The sequence below is a fragment of the Choloepus didactylus genome, chromosome X (genome assembly GCF_015220235.1).
Source record: "Choloepus didactylus isolate mChoDid1 chromosome X, mChoDid1.pri, whole genome shotgun sequence".
NCBI lineage: Eukaryota > Metazoa > Chordata > Mammalia > Pilosa > Megalonychidae > Choloepus > Choloepus didactylus.
In genome coordinates, this window is record NC_051334.1 from 12,331,234 (window position 1) to 12,349,977 (window position 18,744).

Genomic DNA, 18,744 nt, shown 5'->3' on the forward strand with positions numbered 1-18,744 from the left:
AAACTTGGGTCCTAACTTACAAATGTAGAGGTTATGTCAGAAGGAGCAGGCCAGGGAGAAAGCAAAACTGGAGAAGGAAAGTTATAGTTCGTGCTCTACCACTCCCTGACACCACTGCCCCCCCTCCCAAAAGCACCTACAAATACACAAGGACCCAGCTAACATCTGTCTCCCCAGAGCTTCTCTTAGTTTTGTGGTGGTTACTGAAAGCAATTCTGATATCCATAACCTTCCTGACAATTTATAACTTTCCTATCTTTTCTACAGTCTCGTTAGTCAAGATTGGGTACTAAAAGGAAGCCAACAACCATGCTAGTTTACCATCTTCCCTTTCTGGAAGAGCTCTTCCCTTAAAATTTGCATTCTCTAGATTACAAAATATCTCGCATATGCAGAAATTCCTGAAATAAAATAAATCTCTTTAAATATGTATATCAAAATCAAGGGATCTAAAGACTCATCTTCATTAAGTTACTCACCTTTTTATATTAAACACGTTTCGAGGCATCTGATTCAAGTTGGTTAATGTAATGAAACTACACAAGCATTGCTTGAGTCATCTAATTTTCATTTTAGGTCATGAGCAGTTACAGTGGCCAGTGCTAGTAAAACTTGAATGTTGATGCTCGCTGATTTACTGTTCGATAAAGTTCTTCCTTATGGTTCTTACCCCAAATTTTATTTCTATGTATTTTTCTCCTTCCCCAATACTTAGAAAAGTCTTTTCATAGTAAGAAATTATTCTGTTACTTGAATACCTCTCTAGTGGTCTTTCTTTTTAAGTTATGCTTCTCTCTGTTGATGTATAAAAAGAATGCCACATTATAATCAATATGTTATCAGGTTAAAGATGAAGCAGTGATAGCTTCTTTGCTTTGATTATGATCTATAATCTTCCTAAGATTTTTAAATAAATGTACCTTAAGATCATACTGATTATAACACCAATCAGAATCTTTTCCTGTTTTGCTTTTGATCTTGAGGAAAACCATAGGACTTCTTAAATAGCATGTATCAAATCAGTAAGGTTAAAATGCAAAATATATTAAGTAATTGTGTTGTATTCTTTACCTGTTTTGATGAGCTATCTATACAAATGGGCATAAAATATTAACAAAATATTTTTCTTCAAACTTATGATTAGTTTGTCATTTATTCTAAGTTATGAATTGTGTTTTTGTCAACACATAGCCCAGCAGAAGAATTGTATTTTGGAACTACAGAATCCGGAGAGAAGAAAACTTTAATGGTGTTGACAAATGTAACTAAAAATATAGTGGCATTTAAGGTAAATATTTTAAAGATAAAGCCATGTGAAAATTTGACATGGGAAGTGATTTCAGACAATTGAAAAATTAAGTCATTTAAAAATTAAACTGTTTTTACTTATGATATTTTAAGTCTTGTATTTAATCTAGATTTGGCCACTACAATATTCTGGATATTCTGGATGTGGTTTGCTTATTAACTATTTTGTAATTCCTGAACACTATTATAAGATGTGTTCTCATGTACAATGAGTTTTTTTAATTTGTATTAAACTTAGGCAATTAACAGGATAAATATTAATAAGTGATTTTTTTTTATTTATGAGGAAGGCTAAGTGACAATGGGATTTATGAGTATCTTTTTAAATAGATCAAGGTACTCTTTTCATGTTGGTGGGAAAAACACATCCTATGCATAACCACTAAGGTCACTTTGTAAACTCATCCTTTGCTGATTACTGATTTTTTTTTAAAGTTGTTTTTTAAGCCACCCCCCCCCCACACACACACACACAAGCATAAAGGTTATTATGTTACTACTGTGTTTATAAACAGGTGAGAACAACTGCTCCAGAAAAATACAGAGTCAAGCCAAGCAACAGCAGCTGTGAACCTGGTGCTTCTGTTGACATAGTTGTGTCTCCCCACGGGGGTGAGTTGCCATGAGATGGCCGCAGTAGGTAGAACCTGGGGCTGGGAGTTGAGTCAGCAGAGCTGAGCTAGATTCTAGAAGTTAACCGAGTTTTGGCAAGTCACCTCACCCTCACTCCATGAATCTGCTTTCTCATATGTAAAACAAGATGGTCAGATGGGTCTCTAAAGCCCCTCCCAGCATTAAAATTTAATTGTTCTTTAATGAGTAAAATCATTTAAAATGATCAAAGTTGAATTTCCAAAAATTATCATTTTTAAAACTGTTTACTTTTTAAAGGTAGATCCATTTTCTCCTTTTTTCTTAATGTTATAGTCTAGAATAACAAGCCACATATCCAGCTCCTTAAAGGTTCCTGTTTATATGATAAATTACCCTTTTGGAATGCAGGTTTAACTGTCTCTGCACAAGACCGGTTTCTTATAATGGCTGCAGAAATGGAACAGTCATCTGGCACAGGCCCAGCAGAATTGGCTCAGTTCTGGAAAGAAGTTCCCAGAAACAAAGTGATGGAGCATAGGTATGCTTTTGTCTCACAGGCTCTCAAATGTGTGGTAGGAAGAATCAGAAAGAGAAATGTGTTTACACAGGCTAGACAGATGACCCTTGCTTCTTATATTTGGCAGACTTTTAAGGGTGTAGAGTGGACCAGGAGCTCTGCAAGGCTCTGGGCATGCCAAGATGAATGAGACCTAGAGTTTCTCAAGGAGAGAGCTAACAGCAAAAACTTGTTTGCAGGGCAGTGCAATAATCTGCATCTTATCAGAATCACAAATGCTGATCTTTGTTCTAGCACTTTTTGTTGGAATGCTCACCTTGTGTACTAGAATGTTTGTTGTGGCATTGTTTGTAATAGTGACAAGTTGGCAAGAACAAACCTAAATGAACTTCACTAAGCAATAGTGAAGTTCATTTGAGTGTATCTAAACAAAGAGTACCTTGTTGCCATTCACAAAGTAAGGTAAGTCTGTTTGTTCTGACCTGGAAAGATACCTGTGGTATATGGTATTAGGACGAAAAAAATCTAGTCACAGAAAAATCTGAATGACATGATCCTGTTTAAGAGGAAGGAAACTTGTGTAAATCTAGATATATACATGTACGTGCATGTGTGTTCATTTGTTAGGTAGTGATAAGTGCCTTGAAAAGATACATAGAAAGGGCAGTGGGGAGAATGGTGAAGGGTATGTGTTGTGCTTTTGTTTTGCTTTGTTTTGTTTATTGGAATGTGCCCATTGTCGATAGCACTGATCTTCAACTGGGGGCCAGTTTGGCAGTGTCTGGAGCCCTGTTTGGTTGTCACACTGGAGGATGGTGCTGCTGGCATCTAGGGCATTGAGGCCCAGGATGCTGCTAAACACCCCACAGTGTATGGGACACCCCCCCGCTCCTCCCCCATACCAAAGAATTGTCCAGCCCAGAAGTTGGGCACTCTGGTGACATTTGAGCAGAACCTGAAGGAAATGAGAGAAGTCATCACATAAATAATAGGGAAAAGAGCTTTCAGGCAAATGAAAAAGGAGTGTGTTTGGCCTGTGTGAGGAACAGGCAGCCAGTGTAGCTTGAATCAAGTGAGAGGGGAAAGTGGTGGCAGATGGGATCAGAGAGATAATAGGGAGCCAGATCATGGCCAGAGGGAGGTCTTTTGATCTGGAGATGAGCAACCATCAGACATCAGAGGGTGCTGAGCAGAGCCATGAAGTGACCCGGCCTGTCCTTTGAAAAGGATTATTCACGGGGCTGTGTGGAAGAGACACTAGGTAAGTAAGGTGAAATTGTGGTATTGAGAGTGATAAATTAAATAGTGCTTACTGTGGGCCAGCCTCGTCCTGAGTCCTTCACATTTTTTTACTCAGTCATCCAAACATCCCTATGAGGTAGGTATTCTTAATTTCCTATTTTATGGATGAGAAACTGGGAAACCTAGTAATGGTCATGGCTGAGTGAAGTCTTCAGAAAAGCAGTTGAAAGAGTGCAGGTATGGCTGGAACCCAGGGAGTGAGAGGACCCTTGGTAAGAGAGTAAGAAAGGAAGTTGGAGAGACAGGGCCATTAACAGAAAGCCAGGGAGGCTTGGATCTTTGAAAAGAGAACCCCGTTTGCAGTGTAGTTAATAGACCAGAAGAGAGAAGAGTAGCTCCAGAGAGAAGTTTTATATCAGTTGTCTCAACAAGAGAGGGTAGATGCTAGACCAAGGGTAGAGGAATAGTTAATGGCCAAATAGAGGAGAAAGATCCAGCAGGGATGTGGGAGGGAAACCAGTAGGCAAGTTCTGTTGTGGCCATCATTGAAGCTCAAGGAAGAGAACATTTCATGAGGGAGGAAATCATCTGTGGCATCAAATGCTGCCATGATGCTCAGTAAGGATCAGATGTCAAGTTCGTTGGTGTTGACATCATAGAGGTCATTGGTGACCTTAAGGAGAGCTCTGTGAATCAGCCAGGGAAGGGGATGTGTGTCTACATGCTAGAGGAACCAGATGCTGAGCAAAGGAGGTAGTGAAGCTGTTCTGGAGGTTTGACTTGTTGGGGAAGGGGACCAAGGAGTATTTGGAAGGCAAAATGTGGTGGAGATGAAGGTGTTGTTTTGCTTTGGGTTTTTGTAGGGGGAGATACTTGGGCATTGTTTTAAAACCGGTAACAAGGATCATTGGAGGAGAGGGCAAATAAACAAGATGATACTTGATAGTGAAATTCCTGAGAAGGCTGAAACGGCAGGGACCTAAAGCAGAGGCAGGGCATTATCCTTCCTCAGGAGGAGGACAAGGATGCAGCTGTAGAGTTTGACTTGTTTTTAGATGGAGTATTTATCATTTAAATATGTAAAGTTCTGTAAGTAGAAGGAAGAGAGCTTTATTAACAGTGTAACAATGTAACAAGGCAGGAATTGGCAACAGCAAGTAAAAGCAGGTGTTCCAAAGCATTGGGTAGGGGGGGAATATTGGAATTTATAGTCCATAAAAAGGGAAATGGTGGTTGTTGGGTGAATTCTGTTCTAGCAGCTTATTGGAACATCAAGGCAGAAGGAAGCTTGTCTGAAAGGGATTGGTCAGGGCTTAGGCCTCTTTTTTTGGTCCAGTTTCCTGTAAGTCTCGTTCTCCAAGCTGTGCATTCCTGAAGTCTGACTGTGTCAGCATAGGGTGTCCACCTTGTACAACTCTGCTGGGAGCCATTTTGTAACCCAGGACCTGAAAATCAACTTAGAGTTCTTTTAATACTTTCCCCTTTTCATCAAGATCTTTTGTAGAGTGCATTGATTTTGTGCTGTCCCACGGTGCTAGGGGGATATTGTAGGCATCCACATAGCTGGAAACATCTAGTGTCATGTTCCACGGAGGAGGGAATGTGTTTCGGAACTACAGCCAATTGAGGCAACACTGGGACAATGGATTACATCCAAGGTCAGCAGCAAGACTTCTGAAAGACACAAGAGGAATATTATTCTGGGGCAACAGTACTTTAGGGTAAGCAAAGGTAGTTAACAGAGGTTTTGTCCTGTAAGATATCATAAGTGGACGCCTGAACAATAGCCTGATGTACCAGCATGATTTTGGAAGTGAGAGATGGTTGAACTGTAGACATTATTCTGGAAACAAAACAACAAATTAAAGATCTCAGATGATTATTATAAGTAGGAAGAAGATTGACAGTGTTTCAAATATGCCCCTAATCCAGCCTCCCCAAGATCTAAGATTCAACCAGCTAAATAAATCCCAAACCCTGGGAGGTAGCTGAATCTTTTCTTTGATGTCCTTAATGTTTTGTTCAATTTTGCCAGATTGAGTTACATAAAAGCAGCATTGCTCCCCTTACAGGCACATGTCCCTTCTTGCTGAGCTGTGAGAATATCAGGGTGGTAGGACAACCTCTGCTAAGCTATCTACCTCAAGTTGTAAGTTCTCTGTCTTGATGGTATTATTAAAGGTGCCTTCAATAGTTTTTTACATGTTTCAGGTGGCTTTTTCAAGTTGAGGAATGCCATGAATCCAAAATACACTTTTCAGAAATTCCCAGCCTATACCAGGCCTTTCAGTTAATGGGTTGCATTTTGTAGTGTCCCACTTAGGTCTAAAATGGTCTTTGATAAACAAAAGATCCCAGATTGGCTACATTTTTTTATTTCTAATTGATCCCTCTTCTCTAGGTCAGGGAGTAAGGCAAGCCTACTCTAAGCATTCTTTCCACATAGGCAGAAATAGCCTGTGCCAGACTCAGAGTTAAAATATACTACCCATAATCCAGCAGCTTTGTTCATGCCTCTTTCATCCTCCAGACACCGAGGAGTTTGTATCTTTACAGGCAAACTCTGTAAAATTATGGGGTCTAGTGATGTATGAACAGTGGACATTGTGATGTGGTTGCTAGAATAGGCCATGGGAATGGTTATAAATGAGTGAAGTATTGTTAGGAACTTGTGTCCAAATGCGGCCTGGGAATTGGCCTCGAGAGATAGTATGATTGTCAGTTATAGAAGAGGATGATGTTGGCATTCCAATGCCCTGAAAGGTTCCAATGGTAAAAAAAAAAAGTCTTTCATTTAGCTCGAAATCATAAGCGTTAAGTACATCATTAGTCCTGTTTGATTATTGTGTCATTGTAGAGAAGATACCATTTGCCTTCCTCTTGGTCATACCAAAGGGTCTGATTGCAGAGGTTGGCTGGAATAGTACCTAGATAAAGGTCTAGTGCCGTTATCATTGTTTATGCAAAAAGAAATTCATTACAGTCTGGGTAATTTGTGCCCTGGGGGCCCCTTTTTCAAGAGTAAGGTAAGTCCAATGGGGTGACCATTTCTGATATGTCCATCTCTTTTGTCCCATACTTGGTCTTTGCAAAATATGCGTTTTATGTCTCGCCAGTTCTGAATATATGGGTATGGCCAATAACTGGCACCTTTCTGTAGAGTCTAAATTAGCAATTTCCCAGACTGCCCATGTTGGCAGCCCTTTGTATGGCTGGTAAAAAAAAGGATAGAGAATGCCAAAAGACCAGAAAGGAAAGGAAAAGAAGAGAGAAAGAAAAGGAACGAGTACATGTTTCTTGATTCATAGCTCTTGGACAAGCTGTCCACATCAGTTGCCCGCTACTTGTGGGTGACCTGAAATTCTTTTTAGGATGAGTTTGAGGTCACCAGTGGCTATACTTTGCCAATGGTAAGTGGTGCTCATTCAAGATGAGATAGGTGTATACAAGCAAGTTTAGCCCCAAGTTGGAATAATGTTTTCAAGTATTTTTGGCTACAAAAGTGGGAGTAGCTTGTCTTCAAGGGAAGACTTCTACCCATTGAGAAAATGTACAGATCATTCCTAGCACGTACTTATATCCATGAGAAGGGAGATGCTGAATAAAGTCCATTTGCCAGAATTGTCCCATGGGAAATTTTAATGGCTTTCCGGGGTTATATTGTTGACATGTTTGACAAGTATAGACCTGGTGAGTGATATTATGAAAGCATCCCCACCAACATTTTTCCATTGTTTCTGTCATTTTGGCTGTTCTGAAATATGTGAGTGAATGAACTGCTTGGAACATTGATAACTTGGGGGCATCTGGTCATACTTGGGCACCTGTTAGGCCTTCTCCAGATGTTCTGGGTAGGGTCTAATTTACAGCCTGATTCCTTCCATGGGCTCTTTGGGAATTGTCATCAGGTTTGCAGGGGGCTTGATCCAGCATACAAAGCTGGACTGGTTTTTGTGGGAGAGTTGGGGCTGCTGCATAAATGGCCCAGTCAGCCAAGACATCTCCCTTGCTTTCATCTGAACTGAGGGTTTCATAGGTGTGAGCTCTCTCTTTGATAACTGCATTAGCCTTGAGGAGCAACCGAGCTTCTAAGAGGGTAGGAAGGAACCCTCTTTGTATGCAGGATACTAAAAATCAAAACCTGCTATCAGTGTGTTTTCTCTTAACCCTTTAGATATTTGGCAAGCTCGAGTAAGGCTATTAATTCTGCCTGTTGGGTGGAAGTTTCTTTGGGAAGGGGACTGCTTTCAAGAACCTCTTTTGAGGTATTTCTTACTGGCACTGTCATTGGCACTTCATTTTTTTTTTTTTTTTTTTTTTTTTCATTTTTATTGAGATTGTTCAGATACCATACAATTATCCAAAGATCCAAAGTGTACAATCACTTGCCCCTGGGTACCCTCATACAGCTGTGCATCCATCACACTTAATTTTTGTTCAATTTTTAGAAACTTTTCATTACTCCAGACAAGCAATAAAGTGAAAGATGAAAAAAAAAAACTCTAATCCTCCCCTATCCCTAACCAACCCCCCTCAATTGTTGACTCCTAGTATTGATATAGTACATTTGTTACTGTTTATGAAAAAATGTTGAAATACTACTAACTGTAGTATATAGTTTGTAATAGGTATATAGTTCTTCCCTATATGCCCCTCTATTATTAACTTCTAATTGTATTGTCATACATTTGTTCTGGTTCATGGAAGTGATTTCTAGTATTTGTACAGTTGATCATGGACATTGCCCACCATAGGATTCAGTTTTATACATTCCCATCTTTTGACCTCCAACTTTGCTTCTGGTGACATATATGACTCTGAGCTTCCCCTTTCCACCTCATTCACACACCATTCGGCGCTGTTAGTTATTCTCACATCTTGCTACCAACACCCCTGTTCGTTTCCAAACATTTAAGTTCATCCTAATTGAACATTCTGCTCATACTAAGCAACCACTCCCCATTCTTAAGCCTTGTCCTATATCTTGGTACCTTATATTTCATGTCTATGAGTTTACATATTGTAATTAGTTCCTATCAGTGAGACCCTGCAATAATTGTCCTAATGTGTCTGGCTTATTTCACTCAGTATATTGCCCTCGAGGTTTTGCCATCAACCCATTATTTTTTTTAATATGGTTTTGTTCACTCACCATACATTCCATCCCAAGTAAATAATCGATGGTTTTCTGCATGGTCATACATTTATGTGTTCACCACCTTAACCACTATCTATATAAGAGCATCTACATTTCTTCCACAAGGCAGGAGGGAGAGTCAAAGAAGGTAGAGAGGCAAAAGAAAGAGGAAAAAAAAAGACAGCTAGGAAGCAGCAAAAGGAAAAAATAACCTTAAATCAAAGTAGAATAAAGAATCAGACAATACCACCAATGTCAAGTGTCTAACATGCCTCCCCTATCCCCCCCTCTTATCTGCATTCACCCTGGTATATCACCTTTGTTACATTAAAGGAAGCATAATACAATGATTCTATTAGTTACAGTCTCTAGTTTATGCTGATTGCATCCCTCCCCCAATGCCTCCCCATTTTTAACACCTTGCAAGGTTGACATTTGCTTGTTCTCCCTCGTAAAAGAACATATTTGTACATTTTATCACAATTGTTGGATACTCTAGATTTCACCAAGTTACACAGTCCCAGTCATTATCTTTCCTCCTTTCTTGTGGTGTCTCATATGCTCCCCACCTTCCTCTCTCAACCGTATTCATAGTTACCTTTGTTCAGTGTACTTACATTGTTGTGCTACCATCTCCCCAAATTGTGTTCCAAACCACGCACTCCTGTCTTCTATCACCCTGTAGTGCTCCCTTTAGTATTTCCTGTAGGACAGGTGTCTTGTTCACAAAGTCTCTCATTGTCTGTCAGAAAATATTTTGAGCTCTCCCTCATATTTGAAGGACAGCTTTGCTGGATACAGGATTCTTGGTTGGCGGTTTTTCTCTTTCAGTATCTTAAATATATCACACCACTTCCTTCTTGCCTCCATGGTTTCTGCTGAGAGATCCGCACATAGTCTTATTAAGCTTCCTTTGTATGTAATGGATCGCTTTTCTCTTGCTGCTTTCAGGATTCTCTCTTTGTCTTTGACATTTGATAATCTGATTATTAAGTGTCTTGGCGTAGGCCTATTCAGATCTATTCTGTTTGGAGTACGCTGTGCTTCTTGGATCTGTAATTTTATGTCTTTCATAAGAGATGGGAAATTTTCATTAATTATTTCCTCTATTATTGCTTCTGCCCCCTTTCCCTTCTCTTCTCCTTCTGGGACACCAATGATACGTACATTATTGTACTTTGTTTCATCCTTGAGTTTCTGGAGACGTTGCTCATATTTTTTCATTCTTTTCTCCATCTGCTCCTTTGCATGTAGGCTTTCAGGTGTTTTGTTCTCCAGTTCCTGAGTGTTTTCTTCTGCCTCTTGAGATCTGCTGTTGTAGGTTTCCATTGTGTCTTTCATCTCTTGTGTTGTGCCTTTCATTTCCATAGATTCTACTGGTTGTTTTTTTGAACTTTTGATTTCTGCCATATACATGCCCAGTGCTTCCTTTACAGCCTCTATCTCTTTTGCAATATCTTCTCAACTTTTTGATTTGATTTAGCATTAGTTGTTTAAATTCCTGTATCTATCTCAGTTGAAGTGTACGTTTGTTCCTTTGACTGGGCCATAACTTTGTTGTCTAGGCATGGTTTCCTTGGTTATCCAAATCAGGTTTTCCCAGACCAGAACAGGCTCAGGTCCCAGAGGGAAGAAATATTCAGCATCTGGTTTCCCTGAGGGTGTGTCTTAGAAAATTGCTCCACCCTTTGATGCCTCGGGTCACTGTGCTTTTCTGCCCAGCAGGTGATGCCTGTTAGCCTATAATTCTTGACTGGTGTGAGGAGGTATGGCCGTGTTCCCCCAGGCTCTGGGGTCTGGTTCTGAATGGAAAGGGCCCCACCCCTTTCCTCCTAGAGAAGACAGACCCCTCAGGTGGAGGTCATTAGCATTTCAATGGTCTCTCTCTCTGCTTGTGCTGTCTCCACCCTTCTCTGCTTCACAGCCCTGGAAACTGAAAATGACTGGGGCTTTCTCCACTGAGCCAAAAAAGAAACAGATAGTCCCCTTCAGACCCAGTCCAAGGCGACCCTCCGGCTCTCCCAGGTCAGTCGTCACCCAAAGCCTCTGTTTTTTGGGGATGCGTACCTGTAGTGAGCAGTTCACACTCGCTACTTAAAACCCCAGTTGGAGCTCAGCTGAGCTGTATTCGCTTGCTGGAAGAGAGCTTCTCTCTGGCACCACGAGGCTTTGCAGCTCGGGCTATGGGGGAGGGGGTCCCACGACTTGGTTCCGCAGGTTTTACTTACAGATTTTATGCTGTGTTCTCGGGCATTCCTCCCAATTCAGGTTGGTGTATGATGAGTGGATGGTCTCGTTTGTCCCCCCGCAGTTATTCTGGATTATTTACTAGTTGTTTCTGGTTTTTTGTAGTTGTTCCAGGGGGACTACTTAGCTTCCACTCTTCTCTATGCCGCCATCTTCGGCACTTCAGTTTTTAAATATGACCTTTCAATAATGAGGATTAGATCTAGGTTGTCTATTGGGGTTTCCTTGAGGTCAGGCCTAGGGGAAATAGGGTTTTAGTGAGAATTATGCAGTCATGATTGGGTGCTTCTTTGTCAGTAAGTGGGAGCAGAGTGGCAGGATTCGGCAGGGGGGCGGGGAGGTTTTGTAAAAGCACATGAGAGAGAGAGAGAAGCATAAAAGATGTGAGTCATGCAGCAGAGAGATGTTGAGTTAAAGCAGAATTAAGGAAGGATTCCACAGCATGAGGAACAAAAAAAAAATCAAGTTGATTGTGCATAACTATATCTGCAGTAACTTCAACTAGTTTGGCTGCTGCAGCCACTTGTGGGAGACAGGGTGGATATGCCCAGGCTACAGGATCTACTTGCATACCGTAATATCCAATGGACCTCTTGACTCCTCCATGCTCTTGGGTTCATACTCCTAAGGCATTTCCCTTTTCTTTCATGGACGGGCAGCTGAAAGGGGAGAGTGTAGTTGGTAGACGAAGGGCAGGGGTGTCTTTTAGGGCTTCCTTCAGATTATGAAAGGTAGTCATCTAATTCTGAATCCAGCTCAAAGGCTCAGGCACAGTAGGCTTTAGGACTTCATAGGTTGAGCTAGAAGGCAGAAATTTGGTATCCCTGAGGCATAACTGTCCAGGTATATTGTAATTCATTCCATGTGAACATGAATAGATATCAGCTCTGAGGGTGGACAGGTGTGCTAAAGAATGCACTGTACAGGTAAACTGCAATGAAATGGGCAGTCCCGGGGGAATCTGGGATAGAAGGAGATGAGGATTTAGGACTATGGGGAAGGCGAGGAGTGACAGTTATATTTTTATTTATTGTTCTTAGATCTTGGACAAATCTCCATCCTTTCCCATTGGGTTTTCTTACAGGTGGGAGTATTGCAGGGGCTTGGGCATGGGATTATTATAATATTCAGTACTTCTGTATGAAGGCTTGAACAGTGCGAGTTAAACCTCTAATGGCTACTGGTTGTTTGAGGGGATATTGGGAAAGTTTGGGAAAGGGTTTGGAGTGGCCTATTTGGACTAAAATTGGTTGCCCTAGGATGGAGTCAGTTTCTAGGCTCGATGTATGCAGGTGACATACAAGTTCTTGGTCTAAAGGGGATCGTGGGTCAGGTAGGAATAAAATTACTTCCCCTTAAACTTGAGGTCACATTTCCATTTACTTAAGAGATTTCTTTTTAGTAGGTTAACTGGGACAGTATCACAAAGTAGGAAAGAATACATTTCTGTGAATGGTCTTAGGGTAACAGAGATTGGGGCTGATTTAGAAGTGGTTTGAACTTGATTAGAGAGTCCCCCAATATCTGCAGTGTATTTTCTCCCAGGTATGGGCTGCTTCAATAGGGAGGGATTGATAGCAGAGAGTAGCACCAGTAGCAATTAAGAAAGTACAAATCTCTCCATTAATTTTGAGCTTTGTTTCCCCTTGTTGGTTAAGTGTGAGGGCTGGAAGCAACCCAAAAGAACCCTCAGAGGCCAGTCAGTGGGCATCCCATGGTGGAGGATGGGGATTGGCAGAGTTGTCCTGACATTTGCTTTTTAATTTAAAATGGTTCTTTTTCCAGTGCCCAAGTTTTTTGCAATAATGACAGACCCCGGGACTTTGGGGTATGGTATGGCATGGCCTAGGAGGGGCCTGCAGTGGTTGTAATTGTAAAGCAAGTACTTGGGCTTGTTTAGTGTCCTTTTTCGGTTTCTAGAGTGTGAACTTACACTTGAGTTAAGTTTGTCAACTCGATCATTGAGACTATTTCCCAGACAAGTCAGTGCCTTTTTACTAAGTAACAAGGTCAGCCTTTAGTCCATTGATAAACAGCATTAAAAGCAATTCCAGCTTCCGATTGACCTAGGGATAGTCCAGAGTGTTCAGCAAATGTTTTTGCTAGTCTTTCTTGAAAATCTAAGACAGGTTCATCTTAACCCTGCTTGCAGTCTTGCGGAGAGTGGCCTTAGGAGTGGCATCTAGCAATTGCTGAGATATGATTTGAGCTCATCCTAAGCGGAGTTACTTTAATGGCCATATCTTTTTTTTTTTCTGAGTACTTCCAATTTTCCATTCTAATCCAATTTTTGGCTTCTCTAGACCCAACTAATATAGGCAGGTTGATAGGCCTGAGTTAAAATGCAAAATTCTTTGGTATGTTTTTGAGGGACTTCCTGTGGTTTATAAAATTCTTTAGCTATGGCCCGGAGTTCAGCCTTAGATAAGGGGTGAAGGTAATTTGGACAGGTCTCCAAATGCAATCAGAGTTGGTGTTTTCTGCAGGTTTTGCCTTGAAAGGCATTTGAAGATTGGGCTCAGAGTGGAAAGGAAGCTCAGATAGTAAAGAGGAAGAGGTGGTGGGTTCAGCTGGGTAAGCTGGCAAAGGAGGATATAGAGGTGGTGGAGCAGAAGGTATGGAATTGGGAATTTGGGGTATGCATTTGAAATTTTAGTTCCTAATTAGCTGGGGATCATTTTGAGACAGTGTCTTTTAGGGATGCAATTTTAGAATCTCAAGCCTGTTTTCAGTTCTCTAAATACCAATCAAAATAAGCACCCCATTGTACTTGTCTTATTTTAGGACTGCAATTTTCCAACTGGGATCTAATGATAAGGATCCCCAAATTGGCCATTGATTAGACAGACTGTCTGGGGTGAAATTTTGCCATTGGTCCAAAAACAAACATGAATGAGCACCATAGTGTACCATAGTGTTTGAACTTTAGTGGGCTGGAATTCCCAAGAGAATTCAGAAGCCTTTTTTGAACTGCTGGCACCCATGACCAGGACAGTAAACAAAGGTAATTACCAAAACTCCAAACTTGAGTAACAAACTGAAAATAATGCTCAAAGAGCTGCAACACAAGGAAGCAGAACTCAGATTCAAGAGAACTTACCTTTGGCCTTTGAGGAAGCTGGAGGAGGTGGAGAGCCTAAAGGGCTCGGCGGGTACCAGCACCCATGTCTGGCAGAGACCTCAGAGCCTGAAGGCATGTCTTCGGATCCCACTTCTGATGCCAAAATTGTCAAAAGAACTGCTACTGCAGATAAAAAGAAAAGAGCTTATTAAATGGTGTAACAGTTCAGGAATTGGGCAACACCAGGTAAAAAGCAGGTGTTACCAAGCATTCAGGGGGCATTGGGAATTTATAGTCAAAAAAAAAAAAAAAAAAAAGATCGGAAATGGTGGCTGTCAGGTGAGTTCTTTTCTAGTGGCTTATTGGAACATTGAGGCAGAAGAAAACTTGTCTGAAATGGATTGGTCAGAGCTTGGGCGTCTTTTTCTTGTCCTGTTTTCTGTAAGTCTCATTCTCCAAGCTGTGCATTCCTGAGTCTGACAGCATCAGCATAGAATGTCCATCTTGTGTACCTTCTTTGTTGGGAGCCATTTTATAACCCAGGGCCATGGCTATGGAAATATTTTGTAAAAAACACGGTATAAAACGTGTTGGAGATTAAAGTACTTAATAAAACTCCCTCAAAATTGGAGGGAGTTTGTTTTGTAAGTTTGTCGGTTCCTAATGGCTTGCTCTTCTGTAACTGTCAAGGCAGGGATGACTTACCTCACAGAATGAGGGAGGCGTGGTGGTTTGGTACTGAAGGCCCAAGTAAACCATCCTCTTCTATCCAGAGAGGGTGGTTGCCTTCAAATCGGAAGATACTTGGATGAATTCTACTGGCTTTCCATTGACCACTGTGGGTTGCTGAGCAGCATTTGTGATCCCATGTATTATTTATACATGCTTTAAAGAGCTGGAAGATATGTATCTACTGAGTTATACCTTCAGTGTGATTGGGGAGAGGAATGAGTACTTTCACCCGTTTCAAATACTTCTGTGTGACTTTTTTCATTTTATTTTTACTTTATAAAAAAAAAAACTTCATACAATTTTTGAAGTTCTGTTTCCTTTGGATTTTTATAGATTAAGATGTCATATGGTTGAGAGCAGTAAACCAACCACTCTTATGTTAAAAGACAATGCTTTTCATATGTCAGATAAAACCAGTGAAGACTTCTGTCTACAAGTAAGCTTGCTTTCTTCCTAACTAAATCAAATTTGTTAATGCTAATCAACATTAGAAATCCATTTTTTTTCCCATTGACATGAGGAAAAATCTCTGGCTTGGACATATGACAGAAATGCTGCCTTCTTTGTGAAGGAAAATGGAATCAGAAACAGTGAGCAATGAGTTACTACTATTGGAGATCTAACTTTTTTAAGCTTTGGCTATTTTAATTTGGAATAGGGACCCTATAGCAAAATTCATGGTGCTTTGGGGGGAATATCAAAGAATTCCATCTAATGGAGAAAGTACCATGTAGTGCATTAAAATTTGGAGGAAAAAAAAAATAGAGGCTCTCTTTCTGAGTAGCCCATGATAGTTCAAGGTTTTCTGTACCTTTGGGAGAGATCGCTTTGTTATTTCTCAACTAGAAATGAGAAATGAGAGTAAGCAGATTCATGTCCACCAAGCAAATCTAATTCCTCATCGCATTTCCAGCTCCCAACCCTTCAGAGTAGATGGACCCACCCCATCCCTTAAATGTTTGGATTTCTAATATTCCTGTTTGTCATTCACATTTGATTAATGTACTGTTTCATTAACACAAGTCTTTCATCCTTTTTTTTCCCTCTTTAGCTCAATCGTTTACTAGAAAGCAATAGGAAACTTCAAGACCAAGTTCAGCGTTGGATCTGGTTCCAACAGTTGCTGCTTTCCTTAACAGTGCTCTTGCTTGCTTTTGTTATCTCTTTCTTCTATTTGTTGTACCATTAAAGAAGCGGTGCGCCCAGTAGGGGAACATGGCTCCTTAAAACTTTTCCACTGTGCTAGAAACCTAAAAGTGATACACATCTGTGCTTCCTACAAAGAAGTATGGAGCACTTGGGAAGAGGGAAACAGATACATCTTGAAAATAAAGAACTGTTAACATAAAAAAAATTGCCTTCAAAATGTTGAAGTTGATTATAGCTAGTTAGTTAAGACCTATCCATTATGTAAATTAATAGTTTAAATCTAATTTATTTTTTCCTTTTGGTTTAATACTTTTAATGCTTGTTTGTTTCTTAATGCTTGTTTGTTTTTATCATGTATATATTAGCTGAACTGAAAACTGTTAAGAAAGATGCGTTGTTACAGCCCAAAAATGTAATGTGCTTTTTTATGAAGGAATTATTATAGCCAAGCTGACTTGTTAGCTTTTCTGTACTATGTATATAGAAGAACGTGTATATTGAAAAAGAAAACAAACTTATAAAGAATAATTTATGTCATAACTTTGTAATTTCAAAAATTACTTCCAGATCATAGTCAATATTCTTTTGGAATGTAAAACTATTTAAAGCCAAACTACTTTTAGCCTTTGTTTCTTATCAGTGTTCCTTAGCAACCTGCCTTTTTTTAATCTAGGGCTTTTTTCTCAACACTGATTTATCTAAAAGTTTCCCAAACTGTTTTGTTGGATTTTTCTTTGAATTCTCTTAGTAATGTCCAGAAGGAAAATCTCCTCAAGCAGTTCCACTTTCCAGTCTTTCAGGCAGTTTCATGTTGTTTACTGTGGCTGGACACTGAACCTTTTTAATTTATTGTAAAGACCTTATCCTACATTGTACCATCTTCACTGTCATGTCAGATCAAAGGAATCTTTTTGTGAACCTTAAATTGCACCAACTTCACCCTCATTCTAGATAAAAGGAGTTAGAGAAAATTGTTCAAAGTTAAGTTTTCTGAGATGCATAACAATATAATTAACTTACATTTCAGTTCCATGTGCAAATCAGCCATGAAAAAGAAATCTACAAAGAACTATAGTACCTATAAGGGTGAAATAAAATATAGACACACATGTCAGCTGTGAATTTAAAGAATGAAAAAAAAAATTTGTGACGGACTGTAAAGCCTTTGGACCAGGGTTAATTGACTGACTAGCTTTTATTCTGCCATTTATAGAATACTCCTCAGTATAGTTCCTAATTCCTAAAAGATACACTGTGCAGGAGCAGAGGCTAATTAAGTTGGTTTGTGTTATTAATATGACCAGTTTCAGTTCCTGTTGATTCAAATGTAAATCTACTTTACACGAAAGAAAAAAATAGGCTGCCTGTAAAATAAATATTGAGTTTAATTGTGCCATGTTTGGGGGATTTATTCTTCTGAGGGATAATGTTGGCTTTCACCTTTAGAAGTTGACAGTTCATAAATTGAGTTATGAAGAATGATATAATAGAGTACCTTCAAAATTGGCTTAGAAAATGAAACCTTAAAAGGACACTGATGTGATGCTCTATCTTAACCTGGGTTCTTCTGTTTCAGTTTATACAGCTCACGATGGGAAACTGACTGCAGTCCTCCCTAAGTATCATTCACAGTAGCTCCCTGTGTATGTCACAGTGCTTATGTTAGATTCTTGCTTTTAATATCATCTAATCCCAAACGATTTGCATATAGTTTTGTTCCTCAGCAGATAGATGAGGAAATAATTAGTCAAGATTGGATATGTATTGGCCTAACATTGTCCCTTTAATGTGTTATATGAAACTCATGTTGACTCACTAAAAAATTCTTGCTTGACGTCTGGTCAGTCTTTTATCATTGAATGTAACAGCATATCTTGTTCATGTTTGTGTGTCTATTAAATAAGACTAGGCAGAACTGTTGGAAATTAACTATAAAATCAAAGGCATCTAACCTTTTGAAATTGTCTTAATATATATTTACATTTGCTTTTATTCTTCTGTATCCCTTTGATTTAATCATGTTTGTATGATTATTTTTGGTACTCTACCGTTTGTCATTTTATTAAGAATTTTATTTTTAATTATGTCATTGGCTGTTCATGACCAGATTTACCAAGGACCAAATTTAGATTTAGATTTTTGTTTTTGCTTGGGAATAGAAATAGATTTTCCATGAAAACATTAATGAAATATTATTAGATTGATCTGCAAGTAGCCTAAAAATGTGATTGCTAGTAAACCTAGCCTCAAATTTCATAACAATGCCATAACTTTTTATATCTTGCCACTAATTTTGACTGAATTTAATAGCACTTTATTGTACAATTGCAAAAAATATATATTCCTAGAATTGTTGCCAGTGTAATTTCTCTAATGTTCTGGTGCTTTTCATATATTTTCAGTATTTTTATTACTATATTGGTATTTTCTTTGTATAAATTGATCAAAAGAACATGTTTTCTATTTTAATATGTTTTAGAAGAATAGTTACATTTATGAAATAAATGTCATCAGGAAAAAACTCTGGTCTCTAACTGATAAAGCATTTTAAAGCAAATCTATGTTCAGACTCATTTGGACCTTGTAAAGATCATATGTATTTCTCTTGAATTGGCTTTGCATTTCCATAAGGACAGCACCCAAGTTTCCAAAGACGCCGTTCAGATACCAGGGTAAACATGCCCTCCAGTGTGTCCTCCCTCCCTCCCTAGCAGTGTTTGCTGCTCTTCTGTGGGGTTCTCCATTCTCCCCAGAGAA

The 18,744-nt window shown here is 39.5% G+C and overlaps 1 protein-coding gene across 2 annotated transcripts in view; it reads left to right on the forward strand.

Annotated features, from left to right (window-relative positions):
- Positions 1 to 18,516, forward strand: part of MOSPD2 (motile sperm domain containing 2) — a 95,091-nt gene extending 76,575 nt beyond the window's left edge. For both annotated transcript variants that reach the window (XM_037821383.1, XM_037821382.1), the window contains 5 exons: positions 1,192 to 1,288; positions 1,824 to 1,920; positions 2,311 to 2,440; positions 15,172 to 15,274; positions 15,890 to 18,516. In XM_037821383.1, the coding sequence (XP_037677311.1) occupies positions 1,192 to 1,288; positions 1,824 to 1,920; positions 2,311 to 2,440; positions 15,172 to 15,274; positions 15,890 to 16,027 (565 nt within the window). In that variant the 3' untranslated portion in view covers positions 16,028 to 18,516. The remainder of the gene's footprint in view (positions 1 to 1,191; positions 1,289 to 1,823; positions 1,921 to 2,310; positions 2,441 to 15,171; positions 15,275 to 15,889) is intronic.
- The last annotated feature ends 228 nt before the right edge of the window (positions 18,517 to 18,744 follow it).